The 20,491-nt window shown below is 63.5% G+C and overlaps 3 protein-coding genes across 15 annotated transcripts in view; 2 read left to right on the top strand and 1 right to left on the bottom strand.

Moving 5' to 3' along the window:
- Positions 1–10,960, top strand: part of CTNND1 (catenin delta 1) — a 28,882-nt gene extending 17,922 nt beyond the window's left edge. For 4 of the 12 annotated variants that reach the window (XM_017839485.1, XM_017839486.1, XM_017839487.1 and 1 more), the window contains exons 7-20: positions 2,783–3,246; positions 3,345–3,528; positions 3,772–3,889; positions 4,303–4,456; positions 4,844–4,861; positions 5,134–5,202; positions 6,320–6,447; positions 6,862–7,012; positions 7,210–7,402; positions 7,510–7,624; positions 8,187–8,274; positions 8,627–8,674; positions 8,810–8,907; positions 9,052–9,288. In XM_017839485.1, coding sequence (XP_017694974.1) covers positions 2,783–3,246; positions 3,345–3,528; positions 3,772–3,889; positions 4,303–4,456; positions 4,844–4,861; positions 5,134–5,202; positions 6,320–6,447; positions 6,862–7,012; positions 7,210–7,402; positions 7,510–7,624; positions 8,187–8,274; positions 8,627–8,674; positions 8,810–8,907; positions 9,052–9,156 — 1,933 coding nt within the window. In that variant the 3' untranslated portion in view covers positions 9,157–9,288. The other 8 variants (XM_017839497.1, XM_017839489.1, XM_017839492.1 and 5 more) reach the window with 7 other exon arrangements.
- Positions 10,961–12,368: 1,408 nt separating this feature from the next.
- Positions 12,369–16,287, bottom strand: LPXN (leupaxin). The gene is made up of 10 exons (XM_017839483.1): positions 16,204–16,287; positions 14,647–14,692; positions 14,296–14,384; positions 14,117–14,187; positions 13,762–13,852; positions 13,545–13,688; positions 13,287–13,460; positions 13,133–13,214; positions 12,799–12,947; positions 12,369–12,716 (listed from the first exon to the last, which is right to left on the bottom strand). Exons 1-10 carry the CDS (start codon positions 16,285–16,287, stop codon positions 12,450–12,452), a joined length of 1,197 nt encoding a protein of 398 aa, XP_017694972.1. The 3' UTR covers positions 12,369–12,449.
- A 2,483-nt stretch (positions 16,288–18,770) lies between these two features.
- ZFP91 (ZFP91 zinc finger protein) overlaps positions 18,771–20,491 on the top strand; it is a 13,365-nt gene continuing 11,644 nt past the window's right edge. The window contains exons 1-2 of one of the 2 annotated variants that reach the window (XM_017839498.1): positions 18,771–19,114; positions 19,763–19,788. In XM_017839498.1, the coding sequence (XP_017694987.1) occupies positions 18,771–19,114; positions 19,763–19,788 (370 nt within the window). Of the gene's footprint in view, positions 19,115–19,537; positions 19,789–20,491 lie in introns of those variants that run through there. The other variant, XM_017839499.1, reaches the window with a different exon arrangement.

Genomic DNA, 20,491 nt, shown 5'->3' with positions numbered 1-20,491 from the left:
GCAGCAGTTTCTCCCCTTGTGTGTGTCTGTGGCGATGGCGGCTCCCCCAGCCTGGCTGCAGAGCACCTGCCCTGCCATGCTGTGCTGCCCTTGGGGGCTGGAGGAGGGTCCTGGTGGTCCTTCCTGCCCTGCCAGGCACCCGGGAATGTCCCCTGCCTGAGGCCATGACTCCTGTCCGCTGGTCTCCTGTGTCAACTGTCTCCTACATAGGCGCTGTTCTGCTCCCATCCCTGCTCCCGACCAGGCTGTCAGGCAGGGTTTGGGCAGGTGCTGGGGGGTGGCTCCAGGGGTGGGGAGGTAGGAATGGAGCAAGGGGCTGAGCCAGGCTCCTGAAGATGGGGAGAGGACGATCTCGGCAAGCTCGGATGGATGTGCACCTCCTGAGTGCCCCAGGGTGGGCCCAGCCAGGCAAGTAAGGCTCAGCGCAGGCTGCCTGAGCTCCTGGGACATAAACCAGAGGCAACCTGGGGCAGAGGAGGCTCCGGCCATCCCCTGTGGAGATCTGCCCGATCTAGGCACTGTGAATCCACGCTGGCTCCTGGCTGCTGAAGGAGCAGCTTTGTCTGTCCTTGTGGCTGGTGCCAGCACAAGTGCTGCGGGGCTGTGCCGAACCAGTCGGGGCGGTTGCTCACCCAGATGGATTTCCCCGGCCGCCTCGCTTTGTGCAGCTTGTGCCGGCTGGAGGAGGGCAGGCAGGGCTGCTCCAGGCTTCTGCCTTCTCGGGCAGCCTGGGAGAGGCCAGCTCCGGCAGTTTTGGGCACATGGCTGTCACGTCTCGCCCCTCAAGTGAGCACCTTGGGCAGGAGGGGTTACACAGGTGCGTTCCACAGAGGCTCTGGCCTGCGAACCTTCCCTGGGCTGTGCCCTGCCCAGCACCCAGCCCTCCCTGTGTGGCCTTTGAGACCACGAGCCCTCTTTGCTGGGCTGGAAGGTGTCTGTGCTCCTGCCCCTCCAGGTCCTGGAGGAGGGGAGTTACAGGAGCCAAGTGCAGGAGCTGCAACCAGGTGGGAGACTTGGGGACCTGGGTCCAACAGAGCAAGGAGGTTCCACTTCCAAGGACAACCCTGCTGGGGATGTCAGCTTGTCCTGCGGGGGCAGTGCAGGGTATGAAGGATGGGTTGGTGGGCCCCTGGGCCGGCTCTCCCTCCCCGGGCAGGCAGATAAAGATCACAGCAATCTGTGGAATCCAGGCACTGTTGAGCTTGGCTTGTCCCCCACCTTCTCAGTTACCATCCGCACTCTCTGCCCAGCTCGCTGGAATGGGAGCAGGGAGAGCAGCGTCCCCCCTGCCTCAGAGATGTTTGTCTTGAGCAGGGGCCTGGCTGTTAATGACTTCCTTCGGGGAGGCAGCTGGCCAGGAACGCTGGAGCAGAAGGAGTGCCCTGAGCCCAGGGATGCAGCGAGTGCTGGCTGCCATCGGCCACAGAGAGCACCAGTCCCTGCCCTGGGGCTCTTCCCAGAGCTCCCTCTCTGCAAGGGAGGAGGGAAGGGGGGTGCTTCCCCTCCCTGACAGCCCCATCTTGCCTGGAGGGGCACTGAGACATTCACGGTGGGACAGGGGCTTCCATTCAGGGAGTTAGTCTTGGAAAGGGAGCGGGATCGGCTGCCAGCCCTGCTGGCAAGTGTCAGTGGCTTGCTGGCAGCACTGGCACGTGGCTGTGTCTGGTGGCTTTGGCAAGTTCTGTACCACAGGCTGTAGGTGGGGAAGTGGTGGCAGGAGCAGGACCTGCCACCCATCATGTCAGACCTTTCCCTGCCTGTGCCTGGTCTGGGAGCTCAGAGGTTGCTGAGCAGCTCCTGGGGCAGGTGTGAGGTGGAGGGTGGAAACCTCTCCTTGGGTCTTATCTGAGTGTCCTCAGTGCCCTGGCACAGCAGGGGCAAGAGTCGTCCCCTCCCATCTCCTTCTGTTGGAAATCACTGGATTCCTCTGCCCGGGTGGGGGAAGGATTATATTGGCAGTGACTGCAGAAATAGGGGAGAATCAGGGATTTTGTGGGGTGTGTGTCATGGGCTGTTCAGTGTCACTTCAGCATGGGGGGCAGTAGTTGCACTTTGAGCTTCCATGTGCTTGCTGGGGCTCATTCCCAGCGCTGCCAGTCTGAGGGTGAGCTGCTCCTGGCCCGGGTGAGGGTGTGGGACCAGGGCTCTTCCCTGGGCCCGAGCCAGGAGCCACGAGGTTGATCCCTGGAGCCCAGGTGTCTCTTGGTGCCTGTCCCTCAGGCAGTAGCACACTTTGCCTCCAGGGCTGGCTCCTGCCTGTGCCCTGGGGCTGGCTCCTGCCTCCACAGGCATCAGACCAGGATTCAGCTTCATCCCTTCTAGTGGGTTGGAGGAAAAGGTAATGAAAAGGGCTGGAAATTTCTTCCTCCTCTTTCGATCCTGGATCAGACCTGAAGGTCTGGCTGTGAACAATTCCTTCTGCCCCGACCGTAGAAGATAAGATGGAAAACTTGGTGGGGAAGAGAAGTAAATCCACCGCTAACCAGCTGATGTAAAAATGACTGATTTAGGGCCTACGTGTAAAAATGGAGGTCGAAGTAAAAAAGTAGGTCGAAAAGCTGGGAAAATGTGAGAACTGGACAGCTTAGTTGACGAAACGAGAAGGAATTACGGTCCGAAGGGGCAGAACTTATTTTGAGGAACAGATGTAATTCCGGAGGATTGGCGTGAATAGATGTAGGAACAAATCCTTCAAGGCTGTCACAGGGGGATAAGCAAGGAGCTTACGAGGAGCTCCAGCAAGGCCTGGGCGTGTGCTGACGCCCGCCGCCCTCTCTCCTAGGAGCTACGAAGACATGCTGGTGGACGACGTGGCCCCGGACCGGTACTACTGGGCCCCGCTGGCCCAGCACGAGCGGGGCAGCCTGGCCAGCCTGGACAGCCTGCGGAAGGGAGCTCCGGCGCCGGGGAACTGGCGCCAGCCGGAGCTGCCGGAGGTGATCGCCATGCTGAGCTTCCGGCTGGACGCCGTCAAGTCCAACGCGGCCGCCTACCTGCAGCACCTGTGCTACCGCAACGACAAGGTGAAGACGGAGGTGCGCCGGCTCAAGGGCATCCCCGTGCTGGTGGGGCTGCTGGACCACCCCAAGAAGGAGGTGCACTACGGCGCCTGCGGGGCCCTCAAGAACATCTCCTTCGGCAAGGACCAGGACAACAAGATCGCCATCAAGAACTGCGACGGCGTGCCCGCGCTGGTGCGCCTGCTGCGGAAGGCCCACGACATGGACCTCACGGAGGTCATCACAGGTGACGGCTCCGGGCGGGGCAGGACGGGCTGGCGGCGCCGCGGGCGAGGTCTGCGGTCGGGGTCTCCGAGCGCTCACCTCGCGCCCGCGGCGTTGCAGGGACGCTGTGGAACCTGTCCTCGCACGACTCCATCAAGATGGCCATCGTGGATCACGCGCTACACGCTCTGACCGACGAGGTGGTCATTCCCCGCTCCGGCTGGGAGCGGGAGCCCAACGAGGACTCCAAACCCCGCCACATCGAGTGGGAGTCGGTGCTCACCAACACCGCCGGCTGCCTTAGGTATGGGAGAGCCCCGGCCTGGGTCTGGGCTGCAACGCTCCTTCCTGGCTGTTCCTGGGACTGCCAGAGCTCTTGGAGCTCTGCGGAGACAGCTGCTGGTGATGCAGACCTTGATTTCGGAGCAGTTTCCCTCGCTGAGGGGAGCTACAAGAGCCTTTTTCTCTCTTGAGCTCTGTGGGATGCGGGCTGCCCCTTGCCTGCCCTCAGCTGCCCCTGCCATGACGTTTCTCTCCTGCCTGCCAGGAACGTGAGCTCGGAGCGGAGCGAGGCCCGTCGGAAGCTGCGGGAATGTGACGGGCTGGTGGACGCCCTGATCTACATCGTGCAGTCCGAGATCGGCCAGAAGGACTCGGACAGCAAGGTACCACGGTGGGGCTGGAGTCAGGGAAGGGAGAGCCTGTGTGGGGTGTACCTGGCACTGTTGGACCAGTCTGGCACTCACCCTGCAGTTTGGGATAGGAATGTTGGCCCCCCAGCAGGGGTCTGCTTGTCCCTCACCCCCAAACTGCTGTCCCCTGGCTCAGGGCTCTTCGATCTACCTGGATGAGGTGCTGGCTTGAATTTTCCTTGGCCCTTTTGTGCTTATGGCAGGGAGGTTTTTGGCCCATGGGGTACGAGCTCGTGCCTGCAGCGCTGGTCGTGCCAGCTTTGGGGCGGGGCGTGCTTCATCCATCTGGGATGAAGCTGCACATCCTCTCGGGTGCCGGGTGCTGAGCCCTCACTCGGAGACTTGGGGTGCTGCTCCCAGTCAGACAACTCTGGTTCTCTCCCCAGCTGGTGGAGAACTGTGTGTGCCTGCTGAGAAACTTGTCCTACCAAGTGCACCGGGAGATCCCCCACGCCGAGCGCTACCAGGAGACTCCCCTGGTCCCTGCCAACAACGCCGGGCCCCACGCCGCCAGCTGCTTCGGTGCCAAGAAGGGCAAAGGTTTGTGGGCCAGCAGCGGCAGGGAGGGAAGGGATAGGGACAGCCCTGCTGCAGCACGTCTGGAGGGTGGCCTGGGGTCTCTGTGCTCCGACTTGGGCATCTCACGTGGAGCCTGAACTGCAGCTTTCTCCGGGGGCACAGTGGTCCCTGGCTCTGGGAGCTGCTGCTTGGCTCGCCCGAAGCGTTTGGCACAGGCTGTGCTGGGTGTCTCTGGTGGTGGGATGGTGATGGCTACGTCTCCACTAACTCCACGCCTTCCCTTTTCTCCTGTGTTGCCCCTTCCCCTTCCCTTCGCTTTCTTGCCAAATGATCTGCCCCATGACGCTGTCGGCACCTCTCTCCTCCTGCCTCCCCTCTCTCCTGTCCTTCTCTCCGCCTCACCAATAGACGAGTGGTTCTCCAGAGGTGAGTGCGCTCTTGGTTTTACTTTTTTTCCATGGTTCGATTGGGTGCTTTCTCCAGCTCTCTTTGTGTGTGTCCCCCCCCCCATCCCCTGCTGGGCACATTCTGCCTGCAGTGTGGCTAATGCCCCCAGTGCCCCCTCCTGGGACGTGCTGGTCGTGCTGGTCGCTTGGCTTCAGCCTCTGGGCTTGTTCCTGCAAGTGGCAAAGAGCTGGTGGGCCGGGGTGGGTGGGGAGAGGAGGAATCTCACGCCTCTCCACTTGTCCTTTTTGAAGGTAAAAAGCTCCCAGAAGACCCTGGTGCCGACACAGTGGATTTTCCGAAAAGAACAACTCCAGCCAAAGGTGTGTTCCTTGGATGATTGGCCTTGGGTGTTAGGGCAGCTTTTCCCCCAGTGAGCCTCTCCAAGGGGCAGAGGTTGATCTTGGAGCAGGAATGTTCCTGGCTGCCCAAAGGCTTGTTAAAACTACGAGCTCTGCTAGCAGTTGAGAGGATGCTTGTGCATAGAGGAGGTCAGTGCTGGCTCAGGACAGGCTTCAGAGGGAACTATTGCCCCAGGGGCTGAGGGACAGCAGAGTGACACAGCCCTCTGTGGTGGTCTCAGACTTCCAGCACAGTGGCCCTCTTGCCCGCTCTTCTCTCCTGGGCATGAAGAGCAGGCAGGATTTAGAGCCAAAATCTCTGCCTTTAGTGTTCTCCAGCATGAGCGTGAGGAAGGGTCATTCCACAAAAAACCTCTGGGGACAAGCATCCTGCTGCCAGTGAATCACAGGCCAAGCAGTGAGCACCAGCCCAGGGCTTGAGTTCAGCTCCTCCTGCCCCCAAAGCACCCTGTGGTTCCCAGGAGGACCCCAGTGCTCCTGGGGCTACAAAGATTTGAGCCAGAGGAACCAAAGGAAACTTAGGGCAGGCCTGAGCTTGTGAGCAGCTCAAATACATGGTGGTGGTGGCTCCTTAGGCTGACCTGAGCCGTGGGAAGAGTCAGCTCCCATCTCTGTTGGAAGCCTGAGGAAGCACCTGCTCTGACTTTGGGGCCATCCCTCAAGGCAGGGGAGGACAAGATGGAAAACCTGGCCTTGCACCTACGAACTGCAGCCTTTGTGCTGCTTTACAAGTCACTTCTGGGCATGTTGATGCTTGAAGGCCTGATCCCTGCCTGTGTGCTGTGGGCCTGAGCCCTCCCTCTCTGAGAGTGAGGGGTGCTGGTGGGCACAGCTTGGGGTCTTTCCCAAGTTTCTCCCTCTGGAGCCGCAGTGGTGTGTTGGGTGCCGTGGGTGGCAGCTGTGGCGTCCCTGATCCCAGATCTGGTACCCTGGGGCAGCCCCTCTGTGCCAGGTATCCTGCCTCCAGGGAGCCTGGGTAGAAGCTTCCAGCCTTGTCTGGCCAGCAGTGCTCCCTTGGATGAGTCAGGTGCTGGTGGATCCCTGGGGTAAGCGCTTCCCACCCGTGTTCTCCTGGCAGGCTACGAGCTCCTCTTCCAGCCAGAAGTGGTGAGGATATACATCTCCCTCCTGAAGGAGAGCAAGACTCCAGCCATCCTGGAGGCTTCGGCGGGAGCCATCCAGAACCTGTGTGCTGGCAGCTGGACGGTGAGTGCCCCTGGAGCTGGCTGTGTCCAGGGAAAGAGCCCGGGGAGCTGGGAATACTGCCCGTGGTGGGGGCAGTGGGACCGTGGATGCCATTCCGGGCTGTTCCCTTCCTGCGTGGCCCCAGGAGCCACCATCCCACGGCACAGCCCAGGTGTGCACGGGGTCCCCCGTGCTGCGAAGGGCTCTGTGCTCACTGCCAGCTGCCCGTGCCCTCCTGGGGGCAGGGAATGAAGATAATAACCTGCATTACCTCGGTGTGTATGCAGAGACCCTCTGGGAAGCCTGGCCTGGCCCGTGAGGGGGCCCTGGGGTGGGAGCGGGCTCTGTGGGTGCAGCGTGGCGAGGGGGGGTGGCAGGGCTGGCAGAGGTGTCCCCAGCCCCGGGTGACGCGGGGGTGCTGTCCCTGCCCCGCAGTACGGCCGGTACATCCGCTCGGCGCTGCGCCAGGAGAAGGGGCTCTCTGCCATCGCCGACCTGCTGAGCCACGACAGCGAGCGCGTGGTGAAGGCGGCGTCCGGCGCCCTGCGCAACCTGGCCGTGGACCTGCGGAACAAGGAGCTGATCGGTGAGCACAGCTCTGCACACCCACCCCGGGCCGGGCAGGAGCGTCCTGCCCTGCTGGGGGAGCGTGTGGGCACAGATCAGCCCAGCCTCTGCCCGCTGCTCCTCTCGAGAGCAAATGGGCCGCCTGTCGCCTTCCGCGCTGGTTTTCCCAGCAGTCCTGTTCTTTCTTGCTCATGCCCAGCTCTTTCCCCTTCCCAGGCAAGCACGCCATCCCCAACCTGGTGAAGAACCTGCCTGGAGGCCAGCAGACCCCTGCCAAAAACCTCTCTGAGGACACGGTGGTGTCCATCCTCAACACCATCAACGAAGTGATCGTGGACAACCTCGAGGCCGCCAAGAAGCTGCGGGAAACGCAGGGGATTGAGAAGCTGGTGCTGATCAACAAATCTGGGTAGGCGCTGCTCAAAGGGTGATGCCAAGGGGTGGAGAGGGCCTTCTCCAGCAGCCTCCCCCGGGCTGTGACCGTTTCCAAACGTCTCTTCCTTCCCCTCTTCCTAGGAACCGCTCAGAGAGAGAAGTCCGAGCAGCTGCCCTCGTCTTGCAGACAGTCTGGGGCTACAAGGAGCTGCGGAAGCCCCTCGAGAAGGAAGGCTGGAAGAAGTCAGATTTCCAGGTGTGGGGATGCCCTGTGGTGGCTGGGGTAGTCGGTGGGGTCCTGCAGCAGGGAGAAGGGTGTTCCTGGAGCTCAGCAGGACTGGTTTGCAGCCCTTGGCCTTGCTGGTGGGACTGGGCACCCGCAGAGGTGTCCCCTGTGCCTCAGGGGAATGTCCCGGCTCCTCAGCTGATGGCCAGCAGGAAGGCTCTGCTCAGGACACTCTGAAGTGTCACACCCTGTGTCCCACACCAGCGTGTGGCTCCACAGGCAGGAATTTTGTCACCCTGAACTCTGCCATGGCAGTGCTGAAGAACAAGGTTCTCCTGGGCTCAGTTTCTTTCCCAAAAGCAGGGACTACCCATTTTCCTGGAGCGCTGGGCACTGCCCCAGTCCAGGCAGGACCCCCTTGCTCTAATGGGGGTGTGGTGGGGGCTCGAGCACCCTTTGGTTACTTTGAGCCCCTTGCTCAAGGGTTGTGGGAGAGCTCCTGGGTCCATCCTGGTGCTGGAGGGGTGGGATGTGCCAGTGGGGAAGGAACATCTGGGTCCAAGATGTGACTGGTCACTGTCTGTTGCTATAGGTGAACCTGAGCAATGCCTCTCGGACCCAGGGAGGCAACTCATTTGATGACAGCACCTTGCCTCTCATCGACAGGAACCAAAAAACAGGTACGTGCCTGCCTTCAGCACCTGTGCCCACCATCATCCCCCCACACCATGTGGGTACCCAGGGCAGCTGGCCTTTGTCCCCTCCCTGCCCTTCAGCCTGGGCTTCCCTGGCAGCCACAGCTGCTCGCACAGGGCCGTCACCATCAGTTTGGGCCGTGGCTGGCTTTCCTGGCCATCAAGGCCCTCAGTTTGGGCTTTAGGTGGCTCCTTGGGGTTGTCACTGGTAGGGCCTGTAGTGTCCTTGGGTCACAGAGCTGTGGCTGCAGCTGGGCCTGGGCTCCCCCAGCTGGGGCAGGTGGCATTTCCTCCACGGCTCAGGGACTGTCCCTGACCTGCTCTCCCGTGCTTGTAGATAAGAAATCCTCCCGGGAGGAGATCCAGATGAGCAACATGGGACCAGGTAGGAGAGGGACTGGAATGGGGGGCCTCTCGCCCCCTCAGTGTGCAGGGAGGGGGGCAGAGCTCGCATCTCCTGTGGGGATGGGGCAGCCCTCCCTGGAGGTGACACAGCTGACTGTCCCCTCTCCCGCTCCAGACAACTATTCCACACTCAACGAGAGGGACCACAGCAGGACGCTGGAGCGATCCGGTGACCTGGGAGAGATGGAGCCGGTGAAGGCAGCACCGCTGATGGTGAGCAGCTGTCCCTGACGAGGGAGGGGCGCAGGAGATGCCACATCACTGTCCTGGCTGGCAGGAGGAGGGGAGAGCTGGGCTCCCACAACTAACACCCCCCCACCCCCTCGCCCCTACTAACACCCCATGTGTCTGCAGCAGGAGGAGGAGGGGCAGGAGCCGCAGCCTGAGGTAGAGGAGGCGGAGGAAGAAGCTGCTGTGCTTTCCCCCGTGTCGGTATGTCCCGCGGTGTCCTGCCCAATCTGACAGTGGTGACAGATCCTGCTGTGCTGTTAGGGGTGCTTGGCCAGCCAAATCCTGCTCCCATTGATCGATCTCTGCTGCCGTGGTGCTGCCTCCGCCGCTCGCTCCCCCCCCAGCCCTGCTAACGCCTCTCCCTCTCTCTCCACAGCAGAAGATCTAGCTGGCCTGCCCACCTCCGCTCCGTTTGGGTTGATAATATATTATATATATAAATATATAACTCTTCATGGTGGAATGGACCGACTTTTACCTTGTCTTACTGTTGGAATTTTTGCTGGACTCCTTGTGCCAACCATCCAGCCAAACCATGCCTGGGCCGGCTCCCCGGAGACCACTCGGCCTCCTCTGGGCCTCTGCACCTCCCCGTCCCGGGACACCACGACTGAGAGCTCCTCCTCCCGTCTTCCACCACCACCACCTCCTTCCTCCCGAGGGGTAAAACCTCTTCCTGCCTGACTCTGCCGGATCAGCCGGCGTGGATGCTGCACAAGGACTCGGATCTCTGCCTTGACCAGGAGCTGCCTTCTCTCCCACGCCTTCCCCCTGCTGCAGGGCGTCCGCAGGGACAGGGACTGGGACCTCACTCGCCGCCGCCTTGTTTTTGGTTTGGTTTCGTTGCCTATAGGATGTATTTTTTTCGTGCGGGATCACTCTTCAGCCAGGGACAGCACAGACATCCCTCCTCCCTGGGGGCTGCAGGACCAGGGTCCAGGGGCTGGAGCCGTGGTGGGGAGGGCGAGAGGAAGGACAGCCAGCAGCCAGCAATAACTTCTCTTGCTTTGCTCTAGACGAGGCTTCGGGGGGCGTGGGAAGGGGGGATGTGGCTCTGGATCCTGCGGAGGGGTCTGGATGGGGGAGCCCCGGCTCCCACCCGGTGCCTGTGTGAGGAGGATCCTATGTGGGGAAGAGGGTCAGTGCTGGGGCGGGGGCGAGGGGTCCCTGCGGAGGGAGGAGACGCGGTAGGATTTTGGGGAGAGGGCTTGGGGCGCGCCGTGCCGGGCGGCTGGAGCCGGGACCCCCACGGCGCTGCCCCCCCTGACTTTCTCTTGACACGTGCCTTTCTTTTGCCACTGTGAAATAGCTGTTTGAATCGTACTGTCCCTGGGGAAGGGGAGTTCCCTGGGCTTCCAGCAGGGCTGAACTCCTCCCTTCCCCACCGGGAGCCTTCCCTGTCTGCAGTGGGGCTGGGAGCCTGTTTCTGGGGGGAACCCACCCCCCCCTGCCCTCACTGAGAGGGTTCAGGGCATTGCCATCCAGGCCTGGGGAGCCTGGGCTGCCACGGGAGCTGGGATGTGCTCCTCCTCCTCCTCTTGGCTGTGGTGCTGGGGCACATTGACGTGCTGTGATCTTCTGGGGGGCCCTGCTGCTCCCTGTGCAACTGGAAGTCTCTGTAGGAGGCTGCAAACTGGAGCAGGAGCCCTCCCAGCCCGGGGCTCCCCCCGGGAGGGGTGTGGGGGGGTGGCAGGGGCAGAGCCACCTTGCTCCTGCCCCAAATCCCCCTCCCAGCACTAGCTGGGCCCTCCCTGCTTCCAGCCCCACCTCAGCTCGGTTGGGTTTTGTTCTGGGGTCTAACTCTTCTCTTTTCCTTTAAATCTGTAAAACACTAATTCCTTTTTTAATTTTTAATTCTAAATGAACCAAAAAGACAGCGTCCCCCTCCTCTCCTCCTCGGCCCCGCTGGGGAGGGGGGCTAAGGAGGGGAGGAGGGGGAAGCACCAAGCCGTTCCTTGTCTGATTCCTGTGCACACTCTTGTAACGCTTTGAAAACAAAATGATTTTTTTATATAAATAAAGTTTTTAAAGTGTGTCGGTGTGCCTGCCCCCCCTGGCTGCACTCTTGGGTGTTTCTGGCTTTGCTGTTGGGACCAAGGGCCTTTTCCAGGACTCCCAAAGGTGTCGTTGTGTGGCAAACCCTTTCTTGTCTGAGGGTGACACTTCCCAGCCCTCCCACCCTGCCTTGCACCTTTGTCCCCAAAGCCACCAGTGAGCAGAGCAAAGGCAGGACCGGCTGTTTTATTGCTTCAGGTCCAGGGGGCGATGCCCAGGATGTGTGGCTTGGTAGGGACAATGCCAGGAATGTCTTGCAGGAATGCGGGCAAGGAATGGTGCCTGGGATGCCTGGCACCAGCAGGGCTGGGGACAGTTGGCTGGGTGGGACAAAAGGAGGCATGTTGGGCTCAGCAGGGGTAAGTTGGGGACTGTGCTGGGGACATACAGGCTGGGGGTCAGAGGAGGAGTTTGGGAGCACCCAGGCTGGGGGTCAGAGAAGGAGTTTGTTTGGGGACACGCAGGCTGGGGATCAGAGGAGTTTGGGAACACCAGGCTGGGGGTCAGAGGAAGAGCCTGTTTGGAGACACCCAGACTGGGGGTCAGAGGAGTTTGTTTGGGGACATCCAAGCTGAGGGTCAGAGGAGGAGTTTGGGGGCACCCAGGCTGGGGGTCAGAGGAAGAGCTTGTTTGAGGACATGCAGGCTGGGGGTCAGAGGAGGAGTCTGGGGACACCAGACTGGGGGTCAGAGGAGGAGTTTTTCTGGGGACACCCAGGCTGGGAGTCAGAGGAGGAGTTTGGGGACATCCAGGCTGGGGGTCAGAGGAGGATTTTGTTTGGGGACACCCAGACTGGAGGTCAGAGGAGGAGTTTGGGGGCACCCAGGCTGGGGGTCAGAGGAGAACTTTGTCTGGGGACACGCAGGCTAGGGGTCAGAGGAGGAGTTTGTTTGGGGACACGCAGGCTGGGGGTCAGAGGAGTTTGGGAACACCAGGCTGGGGATCAGAGGAAGAGCTTGTTTGGAGACACCCAGACTGGGGATCAGAGGAGGAGTTTGTTTGGGGACGCACAGGCTGGGGGTCAGAGGAGTTTGTTTGGGGACATCCAAGATGAGGGTCAGAGGAGTTTGGGGGCACCCAGGCTGGGAGTCAGAGGAGAACTTTGTCTGGGGACACACAGGCTGGGGGTCAGAGGAGGAGTTTGTTTGGGGACATCCAAGCTGGGAATCAGAGGAGGAGTTTGGGGACATCCAAGCTGAGGGTCAGAGGAAGAGCTTATTTAGGGGCACCCAGGCTGGGGGTCAGAGGAAGAGCTTGTTTGAGGACGTGCAGGTTGGGGGTCAGAGGAGGATTTTGTCTGGGGACACCCAGACTGGGGGTCAGAGGAGGAGTTTGGGGGCACCCAGGCTGGGAGTCAGAGGAGAACTTTGTCTGGGGACACACAGGCTGGGGGTCAGAGGAGGAGTTTGTTTGGGGACATCCAAGCTGGGAGTCAGAGGAGGAGTTTGGGGGCACCCAGGCTGGGGGGGTCAGAGGAAGAGCTTGTCGTGGCAGGCCTGGCAGTACATCTTGTCTCCCCACTCGCGGAAGGTGCCTTTCTGCAGCCGGCCCAGGCAGTAGGTGCAGACAAAGTGCTCGGGGTGGTACTTGCGCCCCGCGGCCGTGATGCAGCGCCCGGTGACGGGGCGGCCGCAGCCGTGGCAGATGGTGCCCTGCCGCCGGTGGAAGTGCAGCTCGCAGTAGGGCCGACCCTCCAGCTCGAAGAAGGAGCCGCCGGAGAAGCCGCTCAGGCATTCCTGGGGGGAAGGAGACCGGGAAAGGCTGGCACGGCCTCAGGAACGCCGGGCAGGGCCCTGCTGCCCCGCCGCCCACACTCACCGTGCACACGAAGCACTCGGGGTGCCACACGCCCTGCAGGGCCGACAGGTAATTGTCCGTGACCGGGCGCTCGCAGCCCTGGCATTTGGGGGCGAACATGGCCAGGAAGTCCTGGCAGCAGTAGGGTTTCCCGTTCCGCTCCAGGAACCCTGCGGAGAGGGGAGCGGGATGGGCACCCACCAGGGGTGGGTGGGCAGAGGGCATGGACGTGGGCTTGCCTGGGGTAGGAGGCAAGGGAAAGACCGTGGAGGGATGTCGGGTGGGGCGGTAGGTGTGAGGGCAGGGGATACCTGGGTGGGGGGCAGGCCTGTCACGCCCGTCCCCTGGGACATACCCTCGTCCCCGAAGACCTTCCCGCAGTGGGCGCAGAAGAAATGCTCGGGGTGCCAGGTCTGGTCCAAGGCCGTGAGGACTTTCTGCAGGAACAGGTGAGGTGAGGCGGCCGGCGGTGGCGGGGAGGGGGTGTGGGAGCACAGGGGGGGATTTACCTCGCGGATGGTGCCGGCACAGTAGGCGCAGCGGGGGGAGAAGGCCTGGTGATAGTCCTCCTCGCAGAACGCCCGCCCGCCCTGCTCGAAGAAGGGCTGGCTGTCCAGCCCCTGCCCGCAGCGGGCACAGGTGAAGTGCTCGGGGTGCCAGGTTTTGCCCAGGGCTGTGAGCACCTGTGAGGAGGCGGGAGGAGGCTGAGGGCGGCTCCGGGGGGATGCTGAGGGGAGGGGATGCCAGGACGGCGGCGGGGGGCTCACCTTGCCGGCGATGGGCTTGCGGCAGCCGGCGCAGACCCCCGCGGGGGCGGCCGTGATGCCCAGCTCCTGCAGGTCCCGGGTCAGGCTGCCCAGCATGTTGTCCAGGGAGGGCTCCGCGGGCACCCCGGCTCCCTGCTCGGACAGCTGCCGGGGAGCAGGACGGTGAGGGCTGGGTGAAGGTCAGGCCCCAACCCCCTTTCCCCAGGGCCAAGCTCACCTTGCTCTGCATGTGGCCCAGGTCGGCCAGGAGCTCATCCAGCTGCTGGGCAGCCGCCGTGAGTGGGGGCTGTGGGACTGGGGTGGGGCTGCTGGACACGGCAGAGGGGGGGCGGTGATGAGGTTTCCACTTTTTCTAGGACTGAGACCCCTCCAGCCCCACCAACACAGCCCTTTCCCAGAGACCACTGCAGAGAACATGTAGCCCAGCCCTCACCCCAGCAGGGATGCAGGGCACAACCTGCCCCAGCTCGCAGAAGGACCTGTTTTTCGGGCATTGAGGTGACCCCAGGTGGCACATCCCAGCAATGAGTGGGCACCCCCAGATGGCTTTGCCCTCCCATGGCCATATTTACCTGTACACTGTCTCCAAATCCTTTCCCAGAGACTGAGCCTGAGGCAGCAGCTGCACCTGGGAGGACAAAGCCTTGCAGCCAAGCTCCCCTGGCAGCTCCATCACGAGCTGAGGGGGTCTGTGCTGAGGCCTCTGTACCTTTGGGGCTGCCAAGGCAGGAGGCTCAGAGCCACGGGGGGCATGTGGATCCTGGCAGGAGCTTGGTCCCTGCCACACAGGGTCCTTGGAGGCCTGGAGGGAGCTCTGCTCCAGTTCCGCCAGCAAAGCATCTGCACAGAGAGACTCCCCTCAGGCACCACAGCCACTGGCTGCCCACCCTGCTGCCACCCCCTTGGGAGGTCTTGTACCACTCCTGAAATCCCAGGAGCAAAAGGAGCATCCCAGCAGGTTCTGTCGGGCAGGTGCCAGTGCCCCGAGGGCACCCAGATTCCCATCCTCGGTGCAGGATGTGCCCACCACTTCCTGCAGCCTTCCTGGAGCGTGGGCACCGCTGGCAAAGGGTCCTGTCCCTGCACACCATCCCTGGCCCACCAAGGAACATCCGCCAGCCCTTCATTTCATCCAGCGTGAGTGAGCCCTGGAAGGGGAGGGCTCAGCCTCGGTGGGTTCCATGCACCCAGAGCGCTGCTTCCCCCAGGAAGGGCCGAGAGCTCGTTCTTCCCAATTCTGTCTCACCACCCTGGCCATCCCTCACATCAGGAAACAGGGAATGCCCCTCCCTCCCCACCATGGCACAGCTGCTTACCCGCCCCAGGCCAGGGCCAGCTCTCAGCACCCCAGAAGTTGTGCTGCAGTCTCGGGATTGCAGCGCTGCCACGGCCCATTTCCTGCTCTCAAGCTCGCTCCATTTTTGGCCAAGCTCTTGCCCGACCACCCCATCAGCCCCCTGGGATGGGGGAGGCACTGCAGGGAGCGTGGCCCCATTGCTGCCCCCGTTGCTGCCCCCTTAGAGCATCCCCACCTGGTCCTGGGGGAGAGGAAGGACAAGGCTCCCCCCAGGCGCTGCAGGCACGGCCCCACGCCAAGCCTGGCTGCAGGATCGCCTCTGGAGCGTTCCAGCTTACCCAAATCCTCCATCCTGCCCTGGCACAGGGTCCCGTGGGCCGGGGCAGCACCCTCAGGGAGGTGAGCTGGCGCTCGGGGCCGTGCAGGCGCTCGGTTCCGGTGCCGCCTCCGCCCCCTGTGCCGGGTTGTGTCGCTCAGGGTTTCCCTTTGTGGGCTCTGCGCCTCACACCACGTGTGACGGGGCAGAGCTGGGGCACGGGGAGCCACAAACAGCCCCGGGCTGGGGCTGCAGAGGGAAGAAATGGGCCAGCGAGTTGTCCGAGGAGCTCTGGGTGTAAACTGGGATGCTCTGGGAACCGGAGCGCGGGTGTCCTGCAGAGCCAGGCCTTTTCCAGGAGCCACTGGCCATGTGTGCCAAGGGATGGCATCCCTGTGACGGTGTGACAGAGCAGTGCCTTTTGGGGAGTGCTACTGCAGCCTCATCTTGGATTCCCAGGTAAGAGCAAATGCCCTTTTGGCAGAGAAATCCCCTGGGAGTGGCCAGTGGATGTGGGAACAGCTCCGAGGGACTGGTTCATAACCTGGGGGGCTGGTCTGTCGTCCCCTCTCAGTGCCCCTGCCCCCCCAGCATGGCTGGGGGGGGTTAATGCCAGAGGTGGGTGCAGGGGATGTGCACGTGGCTTGGTGTGTCCTTTGGGCTCTTGTAGGGGTGTTTGGAGGAGGCACCGCCCTGTAGGTGATGGATAACACCTCCGGCCCCTTGGTTACCAGCAAAGCTTCACCATGCCCTGGCCTGGCTCTTCCTTAGTCCGGCTCCCCGGGTGTTCAAGGGTGCCGGAAAAACCTCGGGAGCAAAGGCTGCGTGGCCAAGCGCGTCCTCTCGGCGGGGCCACGACCCCCGTGTGAGCGGGGAACCGCAGCATCCGGGGCCGCCGAGGCACGACCGCTCCCACGGGCCGGGCTGACACCGCCACGGCCCCGCTCCCGGGCCCTGCTGAGCCCGCCTGCACCCTCAGCTGGGCCGGGCCCGAGCCCCTCGAGCTGCCCCGGCGGGGTTCACTGAATTACTGACACGTTAATTACCACGTCGGTGACGGCGCTTTTGTTCCCTGCTCGCCGCAGCGCCATCCAGCCCGGCAGCACCTCGGGGAAAGCCCCGCGGGACATTCACCGGGACGTGTTTCAGGGCAGGAATCCTGAGAGCCACCCAGAGACAAGCCGGGGCACTGCTGGTATCGCTCAGCCTTGCGTCAGGCGCTTCCCTCCCCGCACGCACCAGAACCTTCCTGCCTGCGGAACGTTTGGGGCTATTTTTAGCCTTCTCAGTGATTTACTCTCCCCGCTGGGGACTTGTGAGCCCGAGGGCACACGAGGAGCCGGCGCTGGAACTCCTCATTGTAAAACTGCCCCCTTACAAGCCCCTCGGAGGCAAAAGGCTGAGCTGCTCCCTGGCCAGAGCTCTGCCCCCCTGCAATGGCTCAACCAGGATTAAGCAACCCCAGCCTTGCCTGCAGAGGGGAAATCAGTCGTGACAATGATGAGAGCAGGTTGGTATCGGGCTGACAGAAAGCAAGACCCGGTCCGGGTCAGCAGCTGTGGGGAAGGTTTGTGCTGAGCCTCTTGCCTGGGTCTGGCAGGGACAGGAGGAATCCCCGTGCAAGTACCCTGAGCTTTGCTTTAACTTTCACAGGTTCCCCCCCTTCCCTGGGCTCAATGTCTTGCTCAGAGGAACAGCTACTCCACGGTGAGGTGGTTTATTAGAGGAACCGAGGAAGGGAGAGCTGGACACACCTTTGTCTTCTAGGAACACGAAACAGAGCTCAGGAGTCGAAACCCGGGAGCAGAAGGAAGCGCGGGGCGGCCGGAGCCCTCTTCGCTGGTGGGAACCGGTTCAGCAAACAGGATTTACCAGCTAAACGCCTCGGGCTCTTCGAACCCCGGTGATTTTTGCCGCCTCTGGAGAGAGGATGAGGAGCACCTCGCTCTGCTGCCGCGATGGGGCGCCTTTTCCAGAGGGGCGCTGTTTCCTTCCCAGTTTCCTTCCCCTGGGATGAACAGTGGACGGGGAAGCAGAGAAGCTTCCCATGCCCAGCCAGGGCAGCTCCCCCTGCTCGGCTCTTCCAGACGCAGCCCGAGGGGGTGTCGCTCCCTCTCCATTCGCTCTGGCACAGCAGGAACGGGCTGGGATACCTGCCACGCTCCCGTCCAGGACAGCGTGCGGGGGTCACAGCAGCGCTGTGGCAGCAGGGATTTAGATAAGGAATGGGGATCCCTGGTGACCCGTGTAGAGGAATGAAGAGAAATCCAGCCAGTTTAGCCAATATTTTCAAGGACTGTGGGGAAAAGCTGAATTTCCTGGCGTGGGAATGTCACCCTTTGTTCTCCTGTCCTAGAATGTGAGTCAGATGTGTAAAATGTGGGTAAGGTCGGCCAAGCCACCCACCGCCGAGGAACCACGGCACAACCCCCTGCCCAACCCCACGGGCGGCTCCCGGTCCGGGGGATCAAGGGCGCACACGAGGGATCGCTCCAGGTCCCAGGGCACACCTGGACACTGAGGCTGCTTGGACCGGGACCCCGCTCCCGGCACCGGGCACAGAGCGGGGACCGGGACGTGGAACCGCATCACGGGGTTCCTTTGGGGAGGAACACAGGCTTTGCAGAACGCAGGGCCGGGTCCTGCCGCGGAGCCGGTCCCGGGGGTGCTGCCAGGGGCCGTTCGGGGCAGGTGACGGGAACCGGGAATGTGAACCGGGAAGGTGCAGCGCCCCCGGGAGGCGGTGCCTCCCCCGCCCCACGTGGAACTACAGCTCCCGGCAGGCCCCGCGCGTGCGCCGCGCCGGGACGGAAGTGGGCGGGGCGCGCGGCCCGGGCCCCGCCCCCCTGCGCCGGCCGCCATTTTGTCACCGACTTTCACCCGCCGCCCGACGGGGCGGTTTTTTTTTTTCTTAAAGGAGAAGCGGCAGCCAAAAAGCGGCCCCGCCGCCAGGCCCCGCCGGCACCGCGGGCGGCGCCGCAGCCCCGCCGCACGGAGCGGCCGCGCGGGGCCGGGGCGGCGAACGGCTTTCCCCCTGCCGGGCCTCGCCCGCGGGGCGAAGGGGGCCCCCCGGGGGCAGGCGGAGGGGCGCACACAGCGGCGGCGGTAGGGAGCCCGGCGGTGCCGGGGGCCGGGCGTCGGCCGGGGGCCGAGCCGGGGCGGCGGGCGGCGGGGGCCGCGCTCGAGTGGGCGCCGAGCGGGGCCGGCCCGGGGGGGGAGCGGGAGCGCGAGCGCGGCGGCCGCGGCGGCGCCTGCGCGGGGGGCGGGGGACGGCCGGGGCGCGCGCGCGGAAGCCGCGCGCTGGTTGGCCGCGCGGCCGCTCCGTAGGGGGCGGGGCCCCGCCCCAGCCGGGCCGCCCATTGGCCGGGGCGGCGCGCGAGCGGCGGGGGAAGGCGGGAGCGCGGCGGGCGCGGGGGGGAGGCGGGTCTCGCGGGGTTAGGGGCGGGGCCGTCCCTCGCGTCCCGTCCGCCGATTGGCGGGTGCGGGGGCCGGCGGCGCGCCGGGGCAGCGCGTGAAGGCGGGCGGCGGGCGCTGATTGGGCGCGGGCGGCGGGGGCGGGTCCGTCCCGTCGAGGGAGGAGCGCGGCCGCCCCGGCCCCGCCGCCGCCGCCCCGATGCCGGCGGGCACCGAGCAGCCGGGGGGCGCCGCCGCCGAGCCGCCGCCGCCCGCCCCGGCGCCACCGCCCGCCGCTGACAGGCCGCCCGCCTCGGGCCGCCGCCGACCGCCGCCCGCCGAGCAGGGGGAGGAGTCCGGCGGCAGCCGGGTGCTGAGGGGCGGCCGGGAGCGCGGACGCGCCGCCGCCGCCTCGGCCGCGGGGGGAGCCGCCGCCGCCGCCGCGTCCCGCCGCCGTAAGGCCGAGTACCCCCGGCGCCGGCGGAGCAGCCCCGGGGCGCGGCCCGCCGCCGAGCAGCCCGCCGCCGAGACGCCGCCCGCGGCCAGGAAGGGCCCCCGGGCCGGGTGAGTCCCTGCGGCGCCGCTGGGCCCGCACCTCTCCGGGGTCGCGGCCGGGGCCGGGCGTGGGGGGCTCTGCGGGCGATCCGGCGGCATCGCGCCCGGGCCCCGGGGCCGCCTCCGGGCGCGGGACGCCCCGCGCCGCCGCCCCTTTGTTCCGGCGCCGCCGGTCCCTTCCCAGGAAGCGCCGCGTCCCGGGAGCCGCCGGCTGTGCCGCGGCCGCTGTCCCGGGGCCCAGCGGAGCCAGCGCGGTTTGGCCCCGTCCTTCTCGGGGAGGGGGGCGGCGGGGTCCAGCTTCCCGGGGGAAGATGTTGCACCCCCTGCACCTTCGGCGCGGAGCGGGACCCCGGCCACGTGCACGCGTGGAGCCTTTGGGAGCGCAGCTGCTCTGCCCTGTCCCAAGCACAAAATCCCCCTGGCTCGGGTGTAGCTACGGTGGGCAGGGCTGGCCCTTCGCTGCTGGATGTTCCTGGAGTTCCCCTCAGCTCCCTGCCGCTGGAATAATCCACCTTGGCATGAGGGAGTGAAAGCAGCGATCCCAGGGCGAGGCACTGGGAATCTGGGGAGCTCATCTGCGTGTTGTGTAGTTCCTTGTTTCTGCCCCTGTGCTGCAAAATCTGGCTCTTATACTTGGTCTTGTGTTTTTTTTTTCAGGTGTGCAGATAAAGCAGCTGGTAAAGGTAAGAGCTGAATTACTCACTCGTGCTGTCTCTTCCATCCGGGAAGTCTGGGCTCTCCCGGAGCCAGATGTCTGTCTTGTCCCCCTGAGTTAGCCAGATATGTCTTAGATCTTCCTTTTAAAGAATGTTTTGGTGCCAGATGATGTGCCTGGTGGTTTGACAGCTCTTGTTGCACAGCAGTCCCAAGCAGCAGGCAAATCCTGGGCTCTCTTCTGTTCTGAGCTCACGAGTACAGGTGTAGGTCCTCCAGATCCGTGTGGAAATGACAGCATTCAGCTATTTACACTTGTTCTTTTCTAACTTCAGTGGATTGTGGATTTTTTTACACTCATTTCTTCAGGGGTGAAGGAGAAAATTCTTCGGAGTTTGGGGAGACAGTGGCTTAAGGGGTCTGAACACAAAAGCCTCAACTATGGGGAGCTGAGACCTGGAGCAGAATTTTTGTTTTCTGGTGCAAACTGCAAACTTTGTAGCGTCTCTTTAACAGCTTCTTGTTAGAAAAACAAAACCAAAAAAAAAAAAAGGTTTGTGGGCTTTGCTGATGGCTCCTGAAACAGCTCCAAGCACAGGGCTTTGTGTGGTGTTGGTTTTGATCTGGCACCAGAGGATTGTGATGGGAACTGTGAGGAAAGGGGGTCACACACCTGTGAAAATGAATTCCACCTTCCTGCCGGAGCCGTCCGGGTTGGTTTGCAGGCAGCTG

This window comes from Lepidothrix coronata, unplaced genomic scaffold, assembly GCF_001604755.1.
Source record: "Lepidothrix coronata isolate B3197 unplaced genomic scaffold, Lepidothrix_coronata-1.0 Scaffold425, whole genome shotgun sequence".
Lineage (NCBI taxonomy): Eukaryota > Metazoa > Chordata > Aves > Passeriformes > Pipridae > Lepidothrix > Lepidothrix coronata.
Note: the sequence above shows the minus strand (reverse complement) of the source record. Positions and strands in the feature narration are given on the sequence as shown.